Source organism: Tenrec ecaudatus, chromosome 10 (genome assembly GCF_050624435.1).
Source record: "Tenrec ecaudatus isolate mTenEca1 chromosome 10, mTenEca1.hap1, whole genome shotgun sequence".
Lineage (NCBI taxonomy): Eukaryota > Metazoa > Chordata > Mammalia > Afrosoricida > Tenrecidae > Tenrec > Tenrec ecaudatus.
The window spans coordinates 31232142-31250034 of record NC_134539.1 but is presented as its reverse complement, the minus strand read 5'-3'; the positions used below and the strand labels follow the sequence as shown (position 1 = coordinate 31250034).

Here is a 17893-nt window from a genome sequence, read left to right as displayed (position 1 = left end):
TCCTCTCAGCCCCGGGGCAGCCCCTCCCCTCAGCGCCCTCCTGGGCCACCCAGCCCCCAGCGCCTCCCTCTGCCGGCCCCCTGCCTTCCTCCAGGCTGGGTGAGGTGGGTGGGGCCGCGCTTCCCGCGCTCTTATAAAGAGCGCCGCCCGTCGCTGCGGCCACAGCCGCTGCGCCCGCCGCCCGCCATCCGCCGCCCGCCACCCGCCGCCATGGGTCGACAGAAGGAGCTAGTGTCCCGCTGCGGCGACATGCTGCACATCCGCTACCGCCTGCTGCGCCAGGCGCTCGCCGAGTGCCTGGGGACCCTCATCCTCGTGGTGAGTGAGTGGAGGACGCCCGCCCCCCGCCCCTCCCTAGCGGCTGCCTGGGTCCCGCACCCCGAGGGGGCTGGCTCCCGGATCACAGCTCCGACCGCACCCCACTCCCCGGGCTTGCCCCCCGCAGCCCCTCTGGCAGCACGCGGCTAGATTCCCATGTATGACAGCGCCGACTCCTGCCAGAATGACAGCTGTTACTCCTGACAACCCGGATCCCTGGCTCCCCCACAAAGGGTCACCTGCAGACTGGGCCCTTCTCCCGCAGGTCGCAGGATGCCGGCCCAGGGAAGCAGTGGGCGAGGTGAACGGACACCTTATTAGGTTATTCGGGCTTTAGTGTCTGGTCACTCATGAATAATTAAGCCCCAGAAAGTCCAAAAGTTGCAGTGAAGCAAGAACAGTGCAGGGGTGGGGGCAGAGGGCAGAGGCCAGCCAGATAGCACGGAGCCGGAGAGCAGGATCTTGAAGCAGGAGCCGGTGGGAGGGGGCTGCTCGGAGGAAGAATGGAGCGTTTAAAGTTCCTTCCCCATCACGACCCGGGCCAATGCTGGCAGCTCCTGTGCAGAGGCTGGTGGCACTTGTGGCTGTTCCCCAGGGCCACTGAGCCAGGGAACGTCCCCACCCGTGCTGCTCTGGGGAAGCCCGGCTTGTTCCTGCTGTGACTGTTTGCATTTCGTGGGTCTGGCAGCACACTAGTTACAGGCTCCTTTTCCAGGGAATCTCAATTTTCAGCTGTTCAGGTGGTCACACCGCCTTTCTCCTGAGCTTCAGTCTCCTGGCGCTCCCAGCGGGGTGGGTTACCTTGCTCCTGGCTGCCTAGCCTGGGGGCAGGGGTCTAGGAGGCTGCACAGCAGGCAGCCAGCCAGTAGGAGTGGAGGCTGTTACCAGGGCCCTTGGAGCTGATCTACTTTGAGTGACCCCATGTGACTGTCCCCCAGGCTTCCTAGGCTGTAATCTTTATGGGAGCAGACTGCCAGGCCTTTCTCCTTCTGAACTGCCCAATGAGTACAAACCTCGACCTTTCCATTAGCAGCCAAGCTTAACTGTTTCACCACCAGGGCTTCTAAAGCCTCGAGGTAAAGACAAAACAAAACACCACAGAGCTGATTACTACTCACAGGGAAGAGTGGAACTGCCCCCCCTAGGGTCTGGAGACTGTAAATCTTTAATGAAGCCAACTGCCTTATCTTTCTCCTTGGGAGCAACTGGTGGGTTCAAACTGCCAAATTTGCAGCTAGCAGCTGGGTGCCGTGAGCACTGCACCTTCAGGGCCCAGCCCAAAGTGGTGGCAATGGTGGGGCAGGCTCTGCAGAGACTGGCCTCTGGCTGTGGAAAGCAGGAAGGAGGGCAAGCCAGGTGAGCATTTTGTCTACAGTCCTTCTGAGACTGGTGGACCTACCAGCCGTCCCACTGCCCCTACCCCTGTGCCAGGTCTGTGTGCTCTACTGCCCACCTGAGTGTTGGGTCTGTAGGTATTTTCGAGCAGCTAGAATGGGGAGTGGGGAAGGGGGTGTCTTCTATGTTCTAGATAGGACTCCCTTTGGTCCTACCTTATCTCAGGACACATACCCCCCCCCACCTTCCTGAGGAGCAATCTGTCCGCAGGCTGCACCCCGGGATTAGTTGGCTGATCCCAGACCACAAAAGGAAGGTGTCATGTTTGTAGGGAAGGCTTTCAGGCTCAGGTAAGGGTGAGGTATCAGGGGCCCGTGAAAAGCAGATGCTCAAGGGCTGCTTGAAGAGGAGGGGCCAGGCCTGGAAGACCCCGGCTGGCCAGGGCTGGGAGGACTCCTATAGATGGCAGTGGCAGAGTTATGCTGGCTGTGATGTGAGAGAAGTCCCTTTTACTGAGGTTCCAGGTGGGGGAGGGTGGCTGGCCAGGACTTGGGGAGGAAGAGGAAGATTAGCCCCAAGGTGGTGGAACTGGCTCTGACAACTCCTCCCTCCAAGGCCTCTTGGCATGGAGCCAGGTCTGGGCTTCAGGCAGGCAAGGAATTGAGGGCAGAGCCTGCCAAGCTGGGCAGGATGCCTCAGACCCCCACGTGCCTGCCCTCCCTCCCCCCTGCTGCCCACACACTTACAACCTCTGATCTTTGTTTGCATTTACCTGCACACCTTTGCCCTGCATCATTGCTGATAGCATCCCCACTATCTCTTTGTGAGGGGTGATAACCAACATGCTTAACAAGCCAGGACACTGACCCATTGGAATGAACCAGAGCTGTAGCCACTGAGGTTAAAGTCTTGGAAATGGCTTAAAACTTTCATTGGGCGGGGGGGGGGGTGTTGGGGAGACTTGCTCCGGGGCAGGGGCACTTTAGGGAGCTTTCAGCATTCAGAGGTCTCAAGGTCACAGCTCTTCACATGGTACAGAGGAATTTTTCGACTTGAACCAGAGGAACAGCCATACGTTACCCTCTGACCTTGTGGACCACCAGAGGGCGTACCTTAACTCTCTTTAATGTCTTTGCTTCGGTCAGAAAGCTCAGAACCAATCTCCTCACCACTCAGATGCCTGTGTCTGGGACCCCCACATCCGAGTGGGGAACCTTAGACTGCTGAAGCAGAGAGGCCAGGGTGGCAGAATGAATAGGCTCCCCTTGACAGGGGCAGGCCAAAGAGGACCTGCTGTGAGGAGCCCAGAGGGTACAGGCCAGCAGGGGCTCTGTCAGACGAAGTTGCTTCACCTCCCTTCTGCAGCAGCCACAGCAGTGGGATTCACAGTGACCGCCTCTCTGCTCTCGGGCCAGGCCTGAAGGGCTTGGGGGAACAGCTCCGCTCCTGCTGGGGTTCGAGTCCACCCAGGAGGATGTTCCAAGCAGGCTGTGGACTCAGGTTTCTGGGTTCCAGGGCCTGCCTCTAGTCCATAAACCCACAGCCGTCAATTCTTATCGGGGGACTCTATAAAGACCCAGTAGAATTGCTCTGCAGAGTTTCTGAGGCTGTAACTTTTGACACAAGTGCACATCCTCATCCTTCTCCCTTGGAGTAGCTGGTGAGTTTGAACCGCAGACCTTTCAGTTAACAGTCCACGGTGACTTGACAGCGCCACCAGTCTGTAGGGCTGTGTTATATTAGAGTCAGGACATTGGGAGGATTGGGGTGGTTTCTTGTAAAGGCCTCCTGCTCTCTGGCAAGTGGCAGGCAGCAGTTGCTGGCTCCATCCTTTCCGTTGGCAGTGAGAAGTGCTGGGCCTCACCCTCTTGCCTTGCTCTGCCTCCTACCACAGATGTTTGGCTGTGGCTCCGTGGCCCAGGTGGTGCTCAGCCGCGGCACCCATGGAGGCTTCCTGACCATCAACTTGGCCTTCGGCTTCGCTGTCACTCTGGGCATCCTCATTGCTGGCCAGGTTTCTGGTGAGAACTTTGTCCCACGCACAGCCCCTGACCCTCAAGAGCACTACGACCAGGTGTCCTTCTCAGGGGATGGGATGCATGCGGGAAGCATCTCCGAAGGCAGGCCATAGCTGTGGCTCAGCTTTGGACCCTTGGAAGAGGAGGGCGGAGAAGGAAAGACACCTTTGAACTTGACGCATAGAACCTTCGACTCTCACCTGGGGAATCAAGGATTATCTCAGTTAGCCTGGGACATAGTCCCACCTGACATCTCATGCCTGTCCTCTGCTCACTGGGACCAGGAAGTAGGGAGGAAGATATCCGGGTCCCTGACTTCCTTAAGTCAGTTCGTGGCTAACAGGTCCCATCTACCCTATGTCCAGGGGCCCACCTGAACCCTGCCGTGACCTTTGCCATGTGCTTCCTGGCGAGAGAGCCTTGGATCAAGCTGCCCATCTACACTCTGGCTCAGACACTGGGCGCCTTCCTGGGAGCTGGGATCGTTTTTGGGCTGTATTATGGTAAGCACCCTCCCCCTCCTCCACTACCCCTTCCCATGTGGATGCAGGCCAACTGTCCCCAGGCCTTTGGCTGACAGAGCAGGGCCTGCCCAGGCCTCAGGTCCATGACTCACTCCTTCACACACACAAGCCCAAGGTGCCCCCCTTCCCCCCAGGGAGAGAAACAAGTTGGGCAAGAGGAATATCTTGGGTTCTCCACCCCAACGGACTCCACCCCCTCTGACTTCAAAGTAACTCAGGATTAGTTATACACCTGACCCCTTGGATGGGGTGCCCCCTAACCCCCATGGTGCTCAGGCCTCTGCCCTTTCCCACTCTGAGCTTAATCTCTCCCTAGATGCCATCTGGGCTTTTGCCAACAATGAGCTTATAGTATCCGGCCCCAACGGCACTGCGGGCATCTTTGCTACCTACCCCTCTGGACACTTGGACATGGTTAACGGCTTCTTTGACCAGGTATGGGGCTGGGGATGTGAGAGTGGGGGAGTAGAGAGGCCCATACTCCCGCTGGCAAGGGTTGTTCAGGGTTCGCTGTGGGACAGTGTCCCTCTTCTCAGTGGGTGCCCTGCCTGTCTCTGAGCCATGGTGGTAAAGACAGAACTCTAGGGTCCTGTATTTAACCAGCTCCCCTGTGGGGTTCTTGAACCCCAAAATGCTCTAGATAGTAGCGTGTGGCGATGGCTCACTGGGCTGGAGGGGAGGAGCCAGAGGAGGGACCCCAGGGCAGGTGAAGGGGTGGGGAGCAGGACCTCAGCTCATCTGTCCATCTCTCTTGTCCGCCCGCTGGCCAGTTCATCGGCACAGCCTCCCTCATCGTGTGTGTATTGGCCATCGTCGACCCCAACAACAACCCGGTCCCCCGAGGCCTGGAGGCCTTCACCGTGGGCCTGGTGGTCCTGGTCATCGGCACCTCCATGGGCTTCAACTCTGGCTATGCTGTCAACCCTGCCCGAGACTTTGGCCCGCGCCTCTTCACCGCCATCGCAGGCTGGGGTTCCGAGGTCTTCACGTGAGTGTAGCCCCCACCCTTCTTCCCCAGCCTGACCCCACCCTTCTGCCCCGCCCCGCCCCTGAGCTTACCTGTCACCCCCTCTTCCTGCCCCCAGGACCGGCAAGCACTGGTGGTGGGTGCCCATCGTCTCCCCGCTCCTGGGCTCCATCGCGGGCGTTTTCGTGTACCAGCTCATGATCGGCTGCCACCTGGAGCAGCCCCCACCTTCCAATGATGAAGAGAATGTGAAGCTGGCCCACATGAAGCAAAAGGAGCAGATCTGAGGGGCCCTGGCCAGGCCCTCCCCCGCCCCGCCCCTCACTGACTGCAGGGGCTGCTCCCCAGATGCCCCTCAGGGCCTCCCTCCCAGGCTCAAGAGCTCCTGAGCTGACAGCCCCCAGGAGCACTTTCCCCTGGGCCCTGCCCAAAGGGGACCTCAGGCCACTGCCCTTAACCTCTGGTGGGACAGGGAGCAGGGCTGACTGTCCCTTTGTCTCCCACAGGGAGAGAATGAATGGGCAGCAAGGCTGTATGTGTGTTTGCGCCCAGGAAAGGGTGTGTGTGTGTGTGTGTGTGTGTGTGTGTGTGTGTGTGTGTGTGTGTGTGTGTGTGTGTGCAAACCTGAAAGGAGAGCGCCAGGAGTGCCCATGCTTCCGCGCTCCCGATGGCGGAGCGTCCTTGGGTTTCAGTCTGTGTGTGTGTGTCTGCCTGTTTTTTTAAGGGGGGTTCCTATAGGCTTTGGGGGAGGTGGACTGGGAATCCCAGTAGGGCTAGCCGGGAGGGGGCTCACAACCTGAGTACGGAGTTCCCACTTCACATATGTAATGTGTCTGGGGCATATTCTAGGCCTGAGAGGGTGAGGGTGAACTCGGTTGTATGTTTCATGTTTGCTTTGGTGTTGTTGTTTTAAGTACATATAGCAAATGTTACAGACAGGCTCACAGGAAGTGGTTGAGAGACCTCAGTCCGAATGGGGTTCTCCCTCCTTGAATCTTTCCTTCAACTTATGTACTCTTTTGTTTTTTTTCTCTTTTGTCTTTTATATAAAAAAATAAAATCTATGCCCCAAGCTATGAACTGTGTAATCTCTCTGCTGCTGCTTCTCTGCAGTCAGATAAGGAGCTGTGGTGCTCTGCACGTGGTTACTCACACGCCCTGCGGGTCCTTATTAACCTGGCGAGGCTACTCCCGCATGACAGGTAGAACTCCAGCTTCACCCAGGGTGATGGGGGTCAGTCACACAGATCAGAGGACCCCTGAACAAGACCCCTGGCTCCATCTGCCACCCTCTCCGCCCCTTCACCAAGTGAACTCCTTCCCAATCCCTTGACCCCACCGTCACCCCAAGAAGGCAGGTTTGAGCTGCTACCCATGATGTAGTGAACTTCTAGTCATTGAGGGAGACCAAACAGAGGGGACCCATGCTGTTCTCTGCAACCTGAAGCTGTTCGGGCTCCAATACCTTAAAACCTGAAGCCACTCCACCCAGCAGCCAGAGAACCTCTCCAGTGTGAGACTTTGGCTGGCTGGCCCTCTGGATAATCTCCTAGCCCTTCCACCCCTCCTCCAGGCTCTAGGACCTGCCACATCATGAGGGCCATGATCTCTGTAGAATGCTCAGTCCGGACTACCCTGTGATGTTCCTTCCTATCGCCAGCACTTTGCCCCCTCCTCCAGGATGCCCACGCTGGCTGGCTGTCTATCTCCCACAGTGATCTGAGCCCAGAGATGCCAGTACCATCCCCCCTGTCCTGCCTCCTGCCTCATCTCTCCAGTGAGGGCACCCCCACCGAAGCAGGGCTTGAACTCACTGACACACCTGAGTCCAGGCAGCTTTCATAGCATGTGTCCCATGACTCCCACCTCACCTTCTCCTTGTCAGGGCCTCTCAGGTTGCAATGGGAAGGTGGCCTGACCCAACCCTCCTGCAGAATTTAACCCCGTGGGAACCAGGAGATCCCCCAGTCTGTTTTAAGGACTAAATCAACTCTTAGTCCCTAGACACTTCACAGAGGAGACCCTGGCTCAGGGAGGGTGGGTGGCAAACCTAAGGTCACAAAGCCAAGGCTCTGCCTGAGGATGTGGGGGTGGAATAAGATTCCCTCAGATTCCCACCCCCCTCCCTGTCCCCAGCTCCCCAAAGGGGGTGTGTCTGGAATGCTGAGGGACCTGAGCCAGAGGGAGTGTCCCCTTCCCAGGTCCTGGGGGGCTGGGGGATGGGAAGGGAGGGTAAATCCTGGGAGAAGTTGACTGTAAAGTTTCATGGCAGCCACCCTGTCCCACCTTCAGAACCCTGCAGCACACCTCAGGCTCTGCTCTCCCTCGGTCTCAATCCTGCAGCTGTCCCTGACTGCCCAGTCCAGTCCGGGGAGGGGCAGGAGCCCTTCCTGTGGGTGCAGTGCCTAACAAGCAGTGGGACCTGAATCCAGCCATGTGACCTTGGAGCGAGCACTCATTCCCTGAACCTCGGTTTCCTCATCTGTGAATTGGGGACAACAAGGGACTGAAGTAAGGAAAGATAATTCCTGAGAAACCTTAGCACCGTGGCCAGCAGACGGCAAAGAAGAAATGTGCCCTCTGGATTTGTCCAAGGGAGCCAGAGGAGGTAGGGAAGAGGAAGGGAGATGCTGAAGGCGAGGGTTTTCAAGGCCCTTCAATTCAGCAGCCTCTTCTACCTCAGATTCTGCTCACAGATGCTGAGTTTTCCTGAGTGGGGAGGGAGGTGGGAGTGACGGCTGAGGCGCCCTGACTGTAGGAAACGCTTCGGGAGGAGTAGAGGGATGGCATACAGGTATATAGGGCAGAGGTCCATAGAGCAAGGGGACCAGGTTGGGTGGAGGGTCAGGGCAGAACCTAGTAAGGGCCGGAACTGGAGAGAAGTTCTTCCCCTCCCCTCCCTAGTGGCTGTTAGCAAATTCTAGAAAGAAATCTCTTTTCCTTTAGGGCAGTATCTTCTCCCCTATTCCACTCGATCCATTTTCGAAGGTGGACGTGAAGGGATGCTGGGTGCGTGGGAGGAAGTGAGCACCCTCCCCTCATCTCTGGCCCTTCTTGCTGGGCCTCTCGTCCCCCCAGCGCACTGTGGAGCTGCTCAGGGCTGCCTTCAGTTCACACTCAGCTTGGGTGGCAATCAGCTCCCTGAAACTTGAGCTGTTTCCTGTTTCTGTGTGTGCCTGTGTGTGTAGCATGCCCATGTGTGCACTTCTCCGTGTCTCTGGGTGTGTCTGTCTTTCTTTCTCAGTGTCAGCTTATGTCTCTGCAGGGCGGTGCTTCCGGGGCCAGTGCGCCTCTATCACTGCCTGCCTCTTCTCACCTGGTCCTTCTCTGTGCACCTCCCCATGCAGCTCTGAGCATAGCATAGCCCTGTGCACTCAAAGGACACCTCGTGTGTGCCTCTGAGCACACATGTACATGCACACAGAGTGTTTCTAGGGGTGCGGCTGCCAGACCAATCCAGCTCGCTTCAAGCCTGGGGGAGGCTCCTGCTCCTGTACTTTCTGGTAATGAGCCCCCTTCTTGCTCATTCGTTCCCGTTGATTTTGTTTTTGTTTTCTGAGAACTTGCGTGGCATCCACCACCACCACCCTCGCCCCCAGGTGTGGGGACACATGGGTGGGGTAGAGTTGGGTGGGGCAGCCAAGAGAGAGGAGGCGCTGCTCCCACCAGTGTGGAGACCCTGGAGCCTGGGGCTGCCTCCACTCCTGCAAGACGGGTCTGTAGAAGTGCTGGCCTAAGCAGGGCCCTGTACATGGGAATGCTGGGGGTGGCAGGGAGGTGGGGTCCCTGAGCCAGGGAATGCCATGAGTACTTCAGGAGGAGAAACTGAGGCACTGGGGATTTCTGGGCAACTGTGGGGGCACTAAGCAGGAGGGCACCCCTGAGAAGAGCAGGTGGCCTCCACAGGGACTCAGCATCTTTGTGTCTGGAGGGAGCTTTGGTGTTTGGCACCAGGTTTGTTTGCGGTGAGGGTATGGGTGGCGGTGGGAATGCAGATGTTCTGTCTTGCCCGGATACCTTGGCTACCCTAGAACGGGCCCCCGAATCCTCTGTGTAAAGGGGAAACTGAGATATAGAATCTCACTCAGATCACACTAGCTAATCTGACAGCCGTTTGCTTCTTCATTTGTTTGGGAGGAACCTGTTAGTCCTGGAGGACTCCAAGTCCATGCAGTTGTGCTTTCCTCTGTTTTAGCCACTCAGCCCCCTGCTTGGTTTGAGGGACAAGAAATCTGGAGGAATTTTCTGTTTATTTGTTTTTAAACAAACATATCTTTGCATGGCCCATCTCAAGAAATGAACTCAACCACAGCCTTTGAATGACACCAGAAGTTTCAAAGGCCGAGATGGTCCTTGCTCTGATTCATAGGAAGTGTCTCCCTTGTTCTGCGAGTAACTGACATTCTGTGTGGGCCTTCACTTGCTACTTTTTAAAGAAAATGTGTTCATTGGGATCTAATACATTGTATCATTCCGTAATTCAATTATGTCAAGTAGAATTATACAGTTGCTATCACAATCCTTTTCCAAACATTCCTTTATTTCTTTTTAAAATGTTAATAAATCATTTTCCTGGGAGTTCTTACAGCTCTTGTAACAATCCACACATCAGTTGTATTAAGCACATATGTTGCCATCATCATGTCCAAAACATTTTCTTTCTACTTGAGTCCTTGGTATCAGCTCCTCATTTTCCCCCTCATTCCCCCACCCTTCCACCCTTGATAATTTATAACTTTTTAAATTTTTCATATTTTACACCATCCACTATCTACCTTCACCCAGATTTCTGTTGTTCGTCCCCCTGGGAGGGGGTGGTGGTTGTCTGTCAATCATTGTGATCGTAGGTTCCCCCTTTCTCCTTCTGCTTCCACTTTTCCCCTACTTTCATGGTATCACTTCTCTCATTATTGGTCCTGAGGATTCTGTGTCAAATATTCTTTTTCTACATGGACTCCTTGACATCGTCTCCCTTTTGCCCAGCCACCACCACTGTACCCCCTTTTCCCCCAAACCCCTTATTCTACTTGATGTTCTATGGGTTCATAATCCTGGGTTTCATATACCCAAACACAGAAAAGTATATAGTACAACTATAAGAGGGTAGCCTGCAATGACATAACACCTCTGAGATGCACCCTAATATAAATAAACAAAACCAAACAAAACCACGTAAACCAAAAATACAGAGAATTTGGGAAACCAGATCAGGTCCAGCCTGCATCATAGGAGGATCTAACTGACAGAGTTTTAACTGTTCAGGTTAGATTTATGCCTTAGTTCTTCTGTGCTCCTCTCTCCCAAGCACTCTGCTTAGTGACCGCTTTCCTCCCAGCCTGCTCCTTTAGATAGCGGGAGCTCTCTGGAGCCTTATTTCCTATATGGTTCCCACGGCCATCCATCACTGTCCACAAGATTCTCACAATTTAGGTGAGGATACTAATCTCTCCTTACATTTCGGGTTGTATGGCTTACAATCCTTCAGTGACTGATGGTGTGCTTCTTCCATGTGGACTTAGTTGACATCTCATGCGGATGGCTGCTTGTTTGGAAACAAGCCTGTGGGAAACAGAACTGGGAAGAGGGTGTATGTAGACAAATTTTCTATGTTGATATGTTAAGGAGCCTGGGTGGCCCCCCGTGGAGGGAGACCTTCATGTTCGTAGGTTGGAGATGCGTTCCAGTCACCTTCTCTTAAGTAAAGGTTTTTCCCCACGATGTCCCCCCTGTCCCTCTCCAATAAGAACGCCAATCTTAAAGTGCTTGCAAGCACATGGTTGCTACTATATATGCTTGAAGGTCAACTGCTTGAAGGCTACTTGTCTGAAGATTGTCTGCCATCCAGAGCAATAAGACCCTGTTGTCTGTCCCATCCTAAATAGGGACCACTCCCTTCTGATAAGGATCATAGATTATTCTCCAGGAGCTCAGGGGTACTTAAGGTCAAGCCAGCTCAGAGAAGACTGAGTTTAAGCTATTTTAACTCTAGAACCCACCCATCTTGTTACCTATGTACCTTCCTGTCACATGTATGTGCTTACTGTGGCTTGCATGCCGAGGTGATATAAGCTTGTGAGAGAATACATTACTCTCTCTCTCCTGCTCTGACCTAGTTCTTGATGCCATGGCGGGGGTGAGCACCCCCAAACTTTTGTCTGCCTCTTAATTTCTTCTCCTCATTTACACAACCTACCCATCCGGATGTGGGGCTGGATCCCACACAAACCTTTAAGACCCCAGACACTATTTTCTCGGATAGCTGGACACTGTCTAAATTCTTTGCCACGTTTTGCTTTAGCACACATAGCTTCTGAATTCCCTTCCTTGGGGCGAGTATCGAGCAAGGCCATGATGGAAGAACTGATTGTTCTTAAGTTGGAGCTGGGATTTAGCGTGAGGCCAAAACCCATTCCTGGATAAGATAGTCAAGGTTTATTGTGCCAGCCTGGCCAATAAACACATGTGGGATTAGTCGAAGGACTGAGAGATAAATGGCTCAGTGAGCCTCCACTTTCTAGTTCTCAGGTCTCTTGCTTTCTGATGATCAGACAGGGTGCAGCTGCCTTAGCCAGTTCTCTGCTTCAGTTGGCAAAGCTGACTTCCTGCAAGACACCTCTGAGGAGAAACCTCATTCCCTACCCTGATGCAGCCTTAGGTGCTGGAGCAGTCGTGTGGAGACCCCCGCCAGTGCTGAGATGCTTACATGTTCACTGACTTGGCTTTCCTCTCGCAGTTGGCGTCATTGCATGTGTTTGGTGAGATTGAGGAGGACTTTGTAGATCGGTGTTGGACATATGGGCTAATGTCAGACTTGTGGGCTTGGACAGCACTGGGTTGGGATGCTTTCTTAATGTACACTTACCCTGTATATAAAACTCTCTCTTATATACATTTGAGTTTCTGTGGATTTGTTTCTCTAGTCTACCCAGACTAACACACTGGATCTATGCTTTTTTTCTTTTAATTTGTTGTAACTTTGGAGTTAATACATATGTCATATCATTACATAGCGCAATCACGTCGCACAGAATTGTATGATGGCTTCCATAATCAGTCTCCAGACACGCTTTACCTCCTGTATTCCTTGACATCATCTCCCTTTTATCTCCTCCACTCCCTTGTAGCCCCCTGAGGTAGTTAGTTTATTGTGCCAACCTGGCCGATGAACACATGTGGGACTAATTGAAGGACTGAGAGATAAATGGCTCAGCGAGTCTTGCCATTTTTGTCTCTTGCTCTTTGATCATCGGACCAGTGTGCAGCTGCCTTGCTTGCTCTGTGCCTCAATTTTCAAGCTACACGACCTGTGAGATATCTAACCTGTGGACTGTGTCACTGTAATTTGAGGTTCCTTCAATATCTGCTTTGCCACACCATTGGAATTTACATTTCTTGAGCTGGGGACTGTCGGGCCCTGTCATCTGGCTGACTGGTGGTGACCTGACTTGCTGTTTGCTGTCTGTGCCCAGATAGCCTGAATTGCTCTACAGAGGACTACCTGGCGGCCCTCAAGACTTGAAAGACTGCCAGCGTCTCACAACTGTCTCACGGGAGTGAGTTGCACTGAGCCATTTGTACTGCTTTATAATTTAATTAACTGTTTATTTCTTATGTTATATATTTGTATAAATAATATATAAAATTATTAGCATTCTGGTTTTGTTGCTCTAGAGAACCCTGTTTAACAGCCCCCACCCCCCACCCCCGGAAACCCTTGTTCTAGTTGCTGTCCCTATAGGTTCATCAACCGTGGGTTGCAATACGGAAAACAGAAAAGCAACACAACTTCAAGAGGGTGACCCTTATGGCATTGCACCTCTGAGATGCAGCCTACTATGAACAAGCTTAAACGAACTAAAACAGAATGTCCGTCACAGGTGTGTAGGAATCATAGGTATCTGAACACAGCGTACAGGACGATGTTGTAGCAAGACCTTGTCTGCTGACCAGCCATCACCGTTCTTGGTCCAGCTGCCTTCGGCTTCTTCTGACCCATGCATTTTGCGACGTCAGCCCTCCTGTTACAGGCGTGTCAGAGGTTGCCTTCATTTTCTGATGAGTCGCTGGACGTGTGCTTCTGTGCTTGTACTGCGTCAGAAGTGCTTGTGCCAAGTCCTGGAGAGATGCAAAGATAAACAATGCGGAAAAAGCCACCAAAATCAAGCAGGGAATGAGCAGGTTAGTATGTGGGGGAAAAAAATCAAAACATATAACACAATGTCTGTCACAGGTTAAATACTCAACAAATGATATTCATATATCATCTATCAGCATTAGTGATCCATATCATAGGTTCAAACACGCCAACAACTGAGAGAAGAGTGCAGGACCAGGGGGCTGCTGTGAGTTGAAGCCAACTTTGCAGCGCTTAGTGACCATGATGAAGACAGTCTCCTAAGTCAGGCACCGTGTTAGGCAGAGAGCGAAACTGACACAGTGGCTGCCTAGTGGACAGGATGGCTTTAAACGCGCATGATCGTGTGAATAACTTGCTGATTGTGTTACGTGTCAAAGTACTGAAGAGTTATCGTAGTAGTGTGAGGGTCAACAAATTAATTTTTTTAATCAATAAAACTATTCTTAAAAAATAGTCTAGGGAACATATTATCTAAAAGGGGAGATGATAACTTATTTAACAAATGGGGATTTTAGACCCAGAGCTAGAAGTAGGAGGTCTTGGCTAGGCAGGAGCCTCACCTGACTGTGAGAACAAAGATTCAAAGCTTCCTGGAAAGGGTTCCACCCAGGACCCCTTCAATACCCTGAGTCTAGTTGCCTGGCCCACTGGGGAATGAAAATTACACACACCCTGGCCAGGACACCAAGCGAAGGTAAGGAACACAGCAGATCTAGGTAGGAAAGCCCAGAAGAATCCAGGACACTAGAAAGGCAAAGGCCACGCTAGGCACTGGACACACAGGGCCCATGTCCTTGTCTACCTTCAAGGAGATGCCCACTTAGAAATATGGGGAGGGCTAAGGGTCAGGAGGATGTTGATGGCAGTGACAGGAAGAGTCAGTGAAAGTGAAGTCACAGAGTGGGCGAGAGAAGAGGTGGTGAAGGATCCCAGAAGGAGGTGATGGGCAGGTGCTTGGGACAGGTGTGACGGGGATGGATCTCTGGTGGCACTGGTGAGAGAGACAGGGGTGACAGAGTGACAGGAGAGATGGAAATGGGCTAGCCAGTAGCAGCCTTGGGTGGAGGCAGTTGATGAAAATGACCAGGCCACAGTCTGAGACAGAGGACAGGGGATGGTGGGAATACCAGAGAAGGTAACACACAGGGCCATGGGAGTTGGGTCAAGTGACCGCATGCTCAAGAAAGGGGCAGGGGCTGTGATATGGGAGTGATGGTGAGTCTGACAAAATGAGGGACAGGATCGGATATGAGTGGTGACGATCTAAGTGATCCAAGAGTGACAGGAAGTGTGGGTGTTCGTGCTATCTGCGCTGGTGACAAACTAGCCACACACGCTCCCTCACTTCCCCCCATCTCTAACCTCAGAACTGTTTCCTGGGTCTCAGGTTCCATGACTCAGTACTATGTGTCAGCCACATCCCAGATGCAATCTCCAGACACAGCTGCAGCCAAGGGTCTGGCAAGGTGCCCATCCCAGCTGTGCCAGGCCCACGGAGGGACTCAGGCATGGAACTTGAGTGTCATGTCTGCCTCCTCCCTTCTGGGTCCACATGCCGATCAAAGCCGCCCTTCTCCTTGGACGGAGAGCACTCCTGGCACATTGATTCTACCAGGCTTCTTCCAGAGCAGGCCCTCAGAAATTCCCGGGCCTGGTAGCGCTTCTGCCACATTCTCTTGGGAGAAAAGAGAAAGGTGGGCTAAGGCTCTGAAAAGTATCATCCGTGTCTCCCATAAATATTCATTGAGCCCCTTGTGACATCCTAGGGGTTGGTGCCTACAGTCAGACCTGTGTTTCTCCGTCTCAATATTGAGATAAGTTCCCCGAGGAAGCTCACCGTCTGGGGGACGGGGAGAAAGTGCTAGAGAGGAGGACAAACTGCTTTTGAAAACTTGATGGCGGGGCAGGAGTGGGGGTCCCAGAGACTTAAAAGAAGAAAAGAATGCTGTGGGCAAACTCCAGAAAGAGAGCAAGAAGGAAAATCAGAGGGGAAACTGTCCCTCTGGCTAGGGACCAGGATGCTGTGGCCAGTGAAGGCGCCAGTGTGAAATCACCACTGGTGGGGACTCTGTGGCAGTTACATAATCTGTCAACTTGTGAAGGGGTGGAGTTTAGCCTGTCATTCAGGTCACAGCCAATGAGGCCTCTGTGTGGGTATGGCCTTCTCCTGAGGAGTCTGGGAACTCCTGTCTTCCTCCCAGGAGATGGGACACACTTTCCCTGCTTCCTCTTCCTGTTGACAAGCCACATGGAACTGTGCTGGAGGAGCCACATGGAGACCCACGCCAGTGCTAAGATGCTTCCACCACCACTGGATCCACAAGATTTTCCACCCAAGGGCCTGTGATCTTCCTGCACTGAGCGTCATGCATGTGGTGCGCGAGTCTGAAGAGGAATTTACAGACTGGTATGAGACACATGGGCTAATATCAGACTTATGGACTTGATCTGGGATGTTTTCTTAATGTACAATAATTACTCTTTGATATAAAGCTCTTTCTTATAGATATATGAGTCTCCCTGGATTTATTTCTCTAGTCAACCCGGGCTAACACAGGACCAAAATGATTTCTGAAACAGGGCTGTCAGATCAAGCAGAAGCTGGTGGCTTTGCGCAAAGTAAATCCACCCCATCTACCGAAGCCGTCAGCACAGTCCAGTACCAACATATAGACCTGCCACAAGTGAGGTTTTCTTGATTTTAATCATGAACCTTTTAAGATACAGGTCCCTCATTCCCTGCCAACAGCTGAGAGCTCAGCTGCTAACTGAAAGGTTGGTGGTTCACCCCCACTGCCAGCTATGCCTCAGAAGAAAGACCTGGTGACCTTCTTCCAAAAGGTCATCGTCACTGAAAACCCTGTGGAGGGCAGCTCCTCTCGCAGCACAATGGCTTCGTTGGCATACAGTTCACTGGTCATGCAATTCATGACCACCCTTTGAGGTCCAGATGAACGTGGTCAGCCGTACGGCATCAGGACGTGGTAACCCAAAAGCACCCTGATAACAGGCCTGATGAAGAAGCATCTTCCCAGCCAGGGGGCAGGAGGATGGAAATAAGGAAAGAGAAACACTGACGTTGGAGTTAAAATGCGTTCACACAAGAAGTGTGCTGTGATCTCTGGACTGGAAGTCACATCCTCTCTGTCAGGGGAAGCCAGCCCCTAACACATCATTACGGGTCCAGTAGGCGCAATTGTACGGCGATAATAAGTAAAGATCATAGTAAAGTTACAGAGAGCATGAGAGATAGAAGAGAAGTATTGAAATAATGGAGTCAGACACGATTCACGGTAGCATGCTGACCTCAGCCCCGCCTGATGGTCCATGTGGAGGGAGAGAGAGATCTTTAATGCTAACCCAGGCTTTTTATATTCTCTGGGGACATGCAAGCCCCCTAATTACAGGTGAGGACATACGTCACTGGAAGGGGCTGTCCTATAGGTAATACATTAATGAGAGGGCATGGTCTAGGGACATACACGCAATAGGAAGAGGAATTGGGGGTATACATGTGACAAGATGGACAGATCCTAGGTTTAGGATGGAGGCTTAACTTTGATCTATTCCCTAGATCTCCACAGGAACCATTATCAGTAGGGTGTAAACCTCACCTTCTGGAACCAAATAGATGTCTGCAGGCATCATTGTCTTTAACAGCAGGGAGTGGGGCCTGCTGCAGTCTGGCAACTTAGAGGATGGCTGTGAGTGGCTGACCTCCCCCCACACCTCTCAAAGCCTATTTTCTCATCTCTCAGGGTTTTTGTTTCTTCTTCTATTTTTAATGACAAGATGTTTTTTTTTGACATTGGTATGGTGTTTATTTTACATGTTAATTCCCACCACCCAGCACTGAATAACCAGAGTCCTACTGAGCCAGTTAACATGAAGGAATCTCCGTAATCAGCCACTCGGGTGCTGGCGTGCCGGGATTGAGAGACATAGTCTTGAAATAAGGATGACAGGCTCTGCCTACACCAAGAGCATGGACCCAGAAGCACAAGTAAGGTGGCTTCAGCTACTGCCACTGGCAAAGGTCTCGCTTGTCAGCAACAGAGACCAATACTGCCTCTTTGATATGGCACCACCTGGCAAGAAAAACAATCAGCAACTAACTGTCCTGGTAAGTTGACTACACTGGACTTCTTTCCCAGCCAGGTCTGCACACAGTGTGGGCTGAGAGGGCCGAAGGTGACGTGGGCGGAGACCCGGAGAGAGCCAGGCAGCTGGAGGCCAAGTTTATTGCTTACCAAGGGTTATGACAAGATCATTTTATTGGGGGCTCTCAAAGCTCTTATAAGAATCTATACACCCCCCCCCCAAAAAAAAGCATCCATACATCAATTGTATCGAGCATGTTTGTACATATGTTGCCATCATTGTTTCTAGACATTTGCTTTCTATTGAGCCCTTGGTACAAGCTGTTTCTTTCTTCTTTTGGTCAGGGTTTAAATTAGAGAAGAAAGTCACATGTTTAAAACATGTAATTCAGTAGCTTCTTGTGTACTACGAGTTGTCGTGTCATGTCCTGTCATCAGCACCGCTATCTGATTCCAGAATTTATTATCACCCGCAAAAGGAAAACCCAAGTCCA

General features: G+C 52.5%; 1 protein-coding gene across 1 annotated transcript; it reads left to right on the top strand.

The window, feature by feature from the left end:
• Window positions 1–175: 175 nt before the first annotated feature.
• On the top strand, window positions 176–6226 carry AQP3 (aquaporin 3 (Gill blood group)). The gene is made up of 6 exons (XM_075558950.1): window positions 176–318; window positions 3548–3674; window positions 4037–4174; window positions 4512–4630; window positions 4966–5183; window positions 5281–6226. Exons 1-6 carry the CDS (start codon window positions 211–213, stop codon window positions 5447–5449), a joined length of 879 nt encoding a protein of 292 aa, XP_075415065.1. The 5' UTR covers window positions 176–210; the 3' UTR covers window positions 5450–6226.
• The last annotated feature ends 11667 nt before the right edge of the window (window positions 6227–17893 follow it).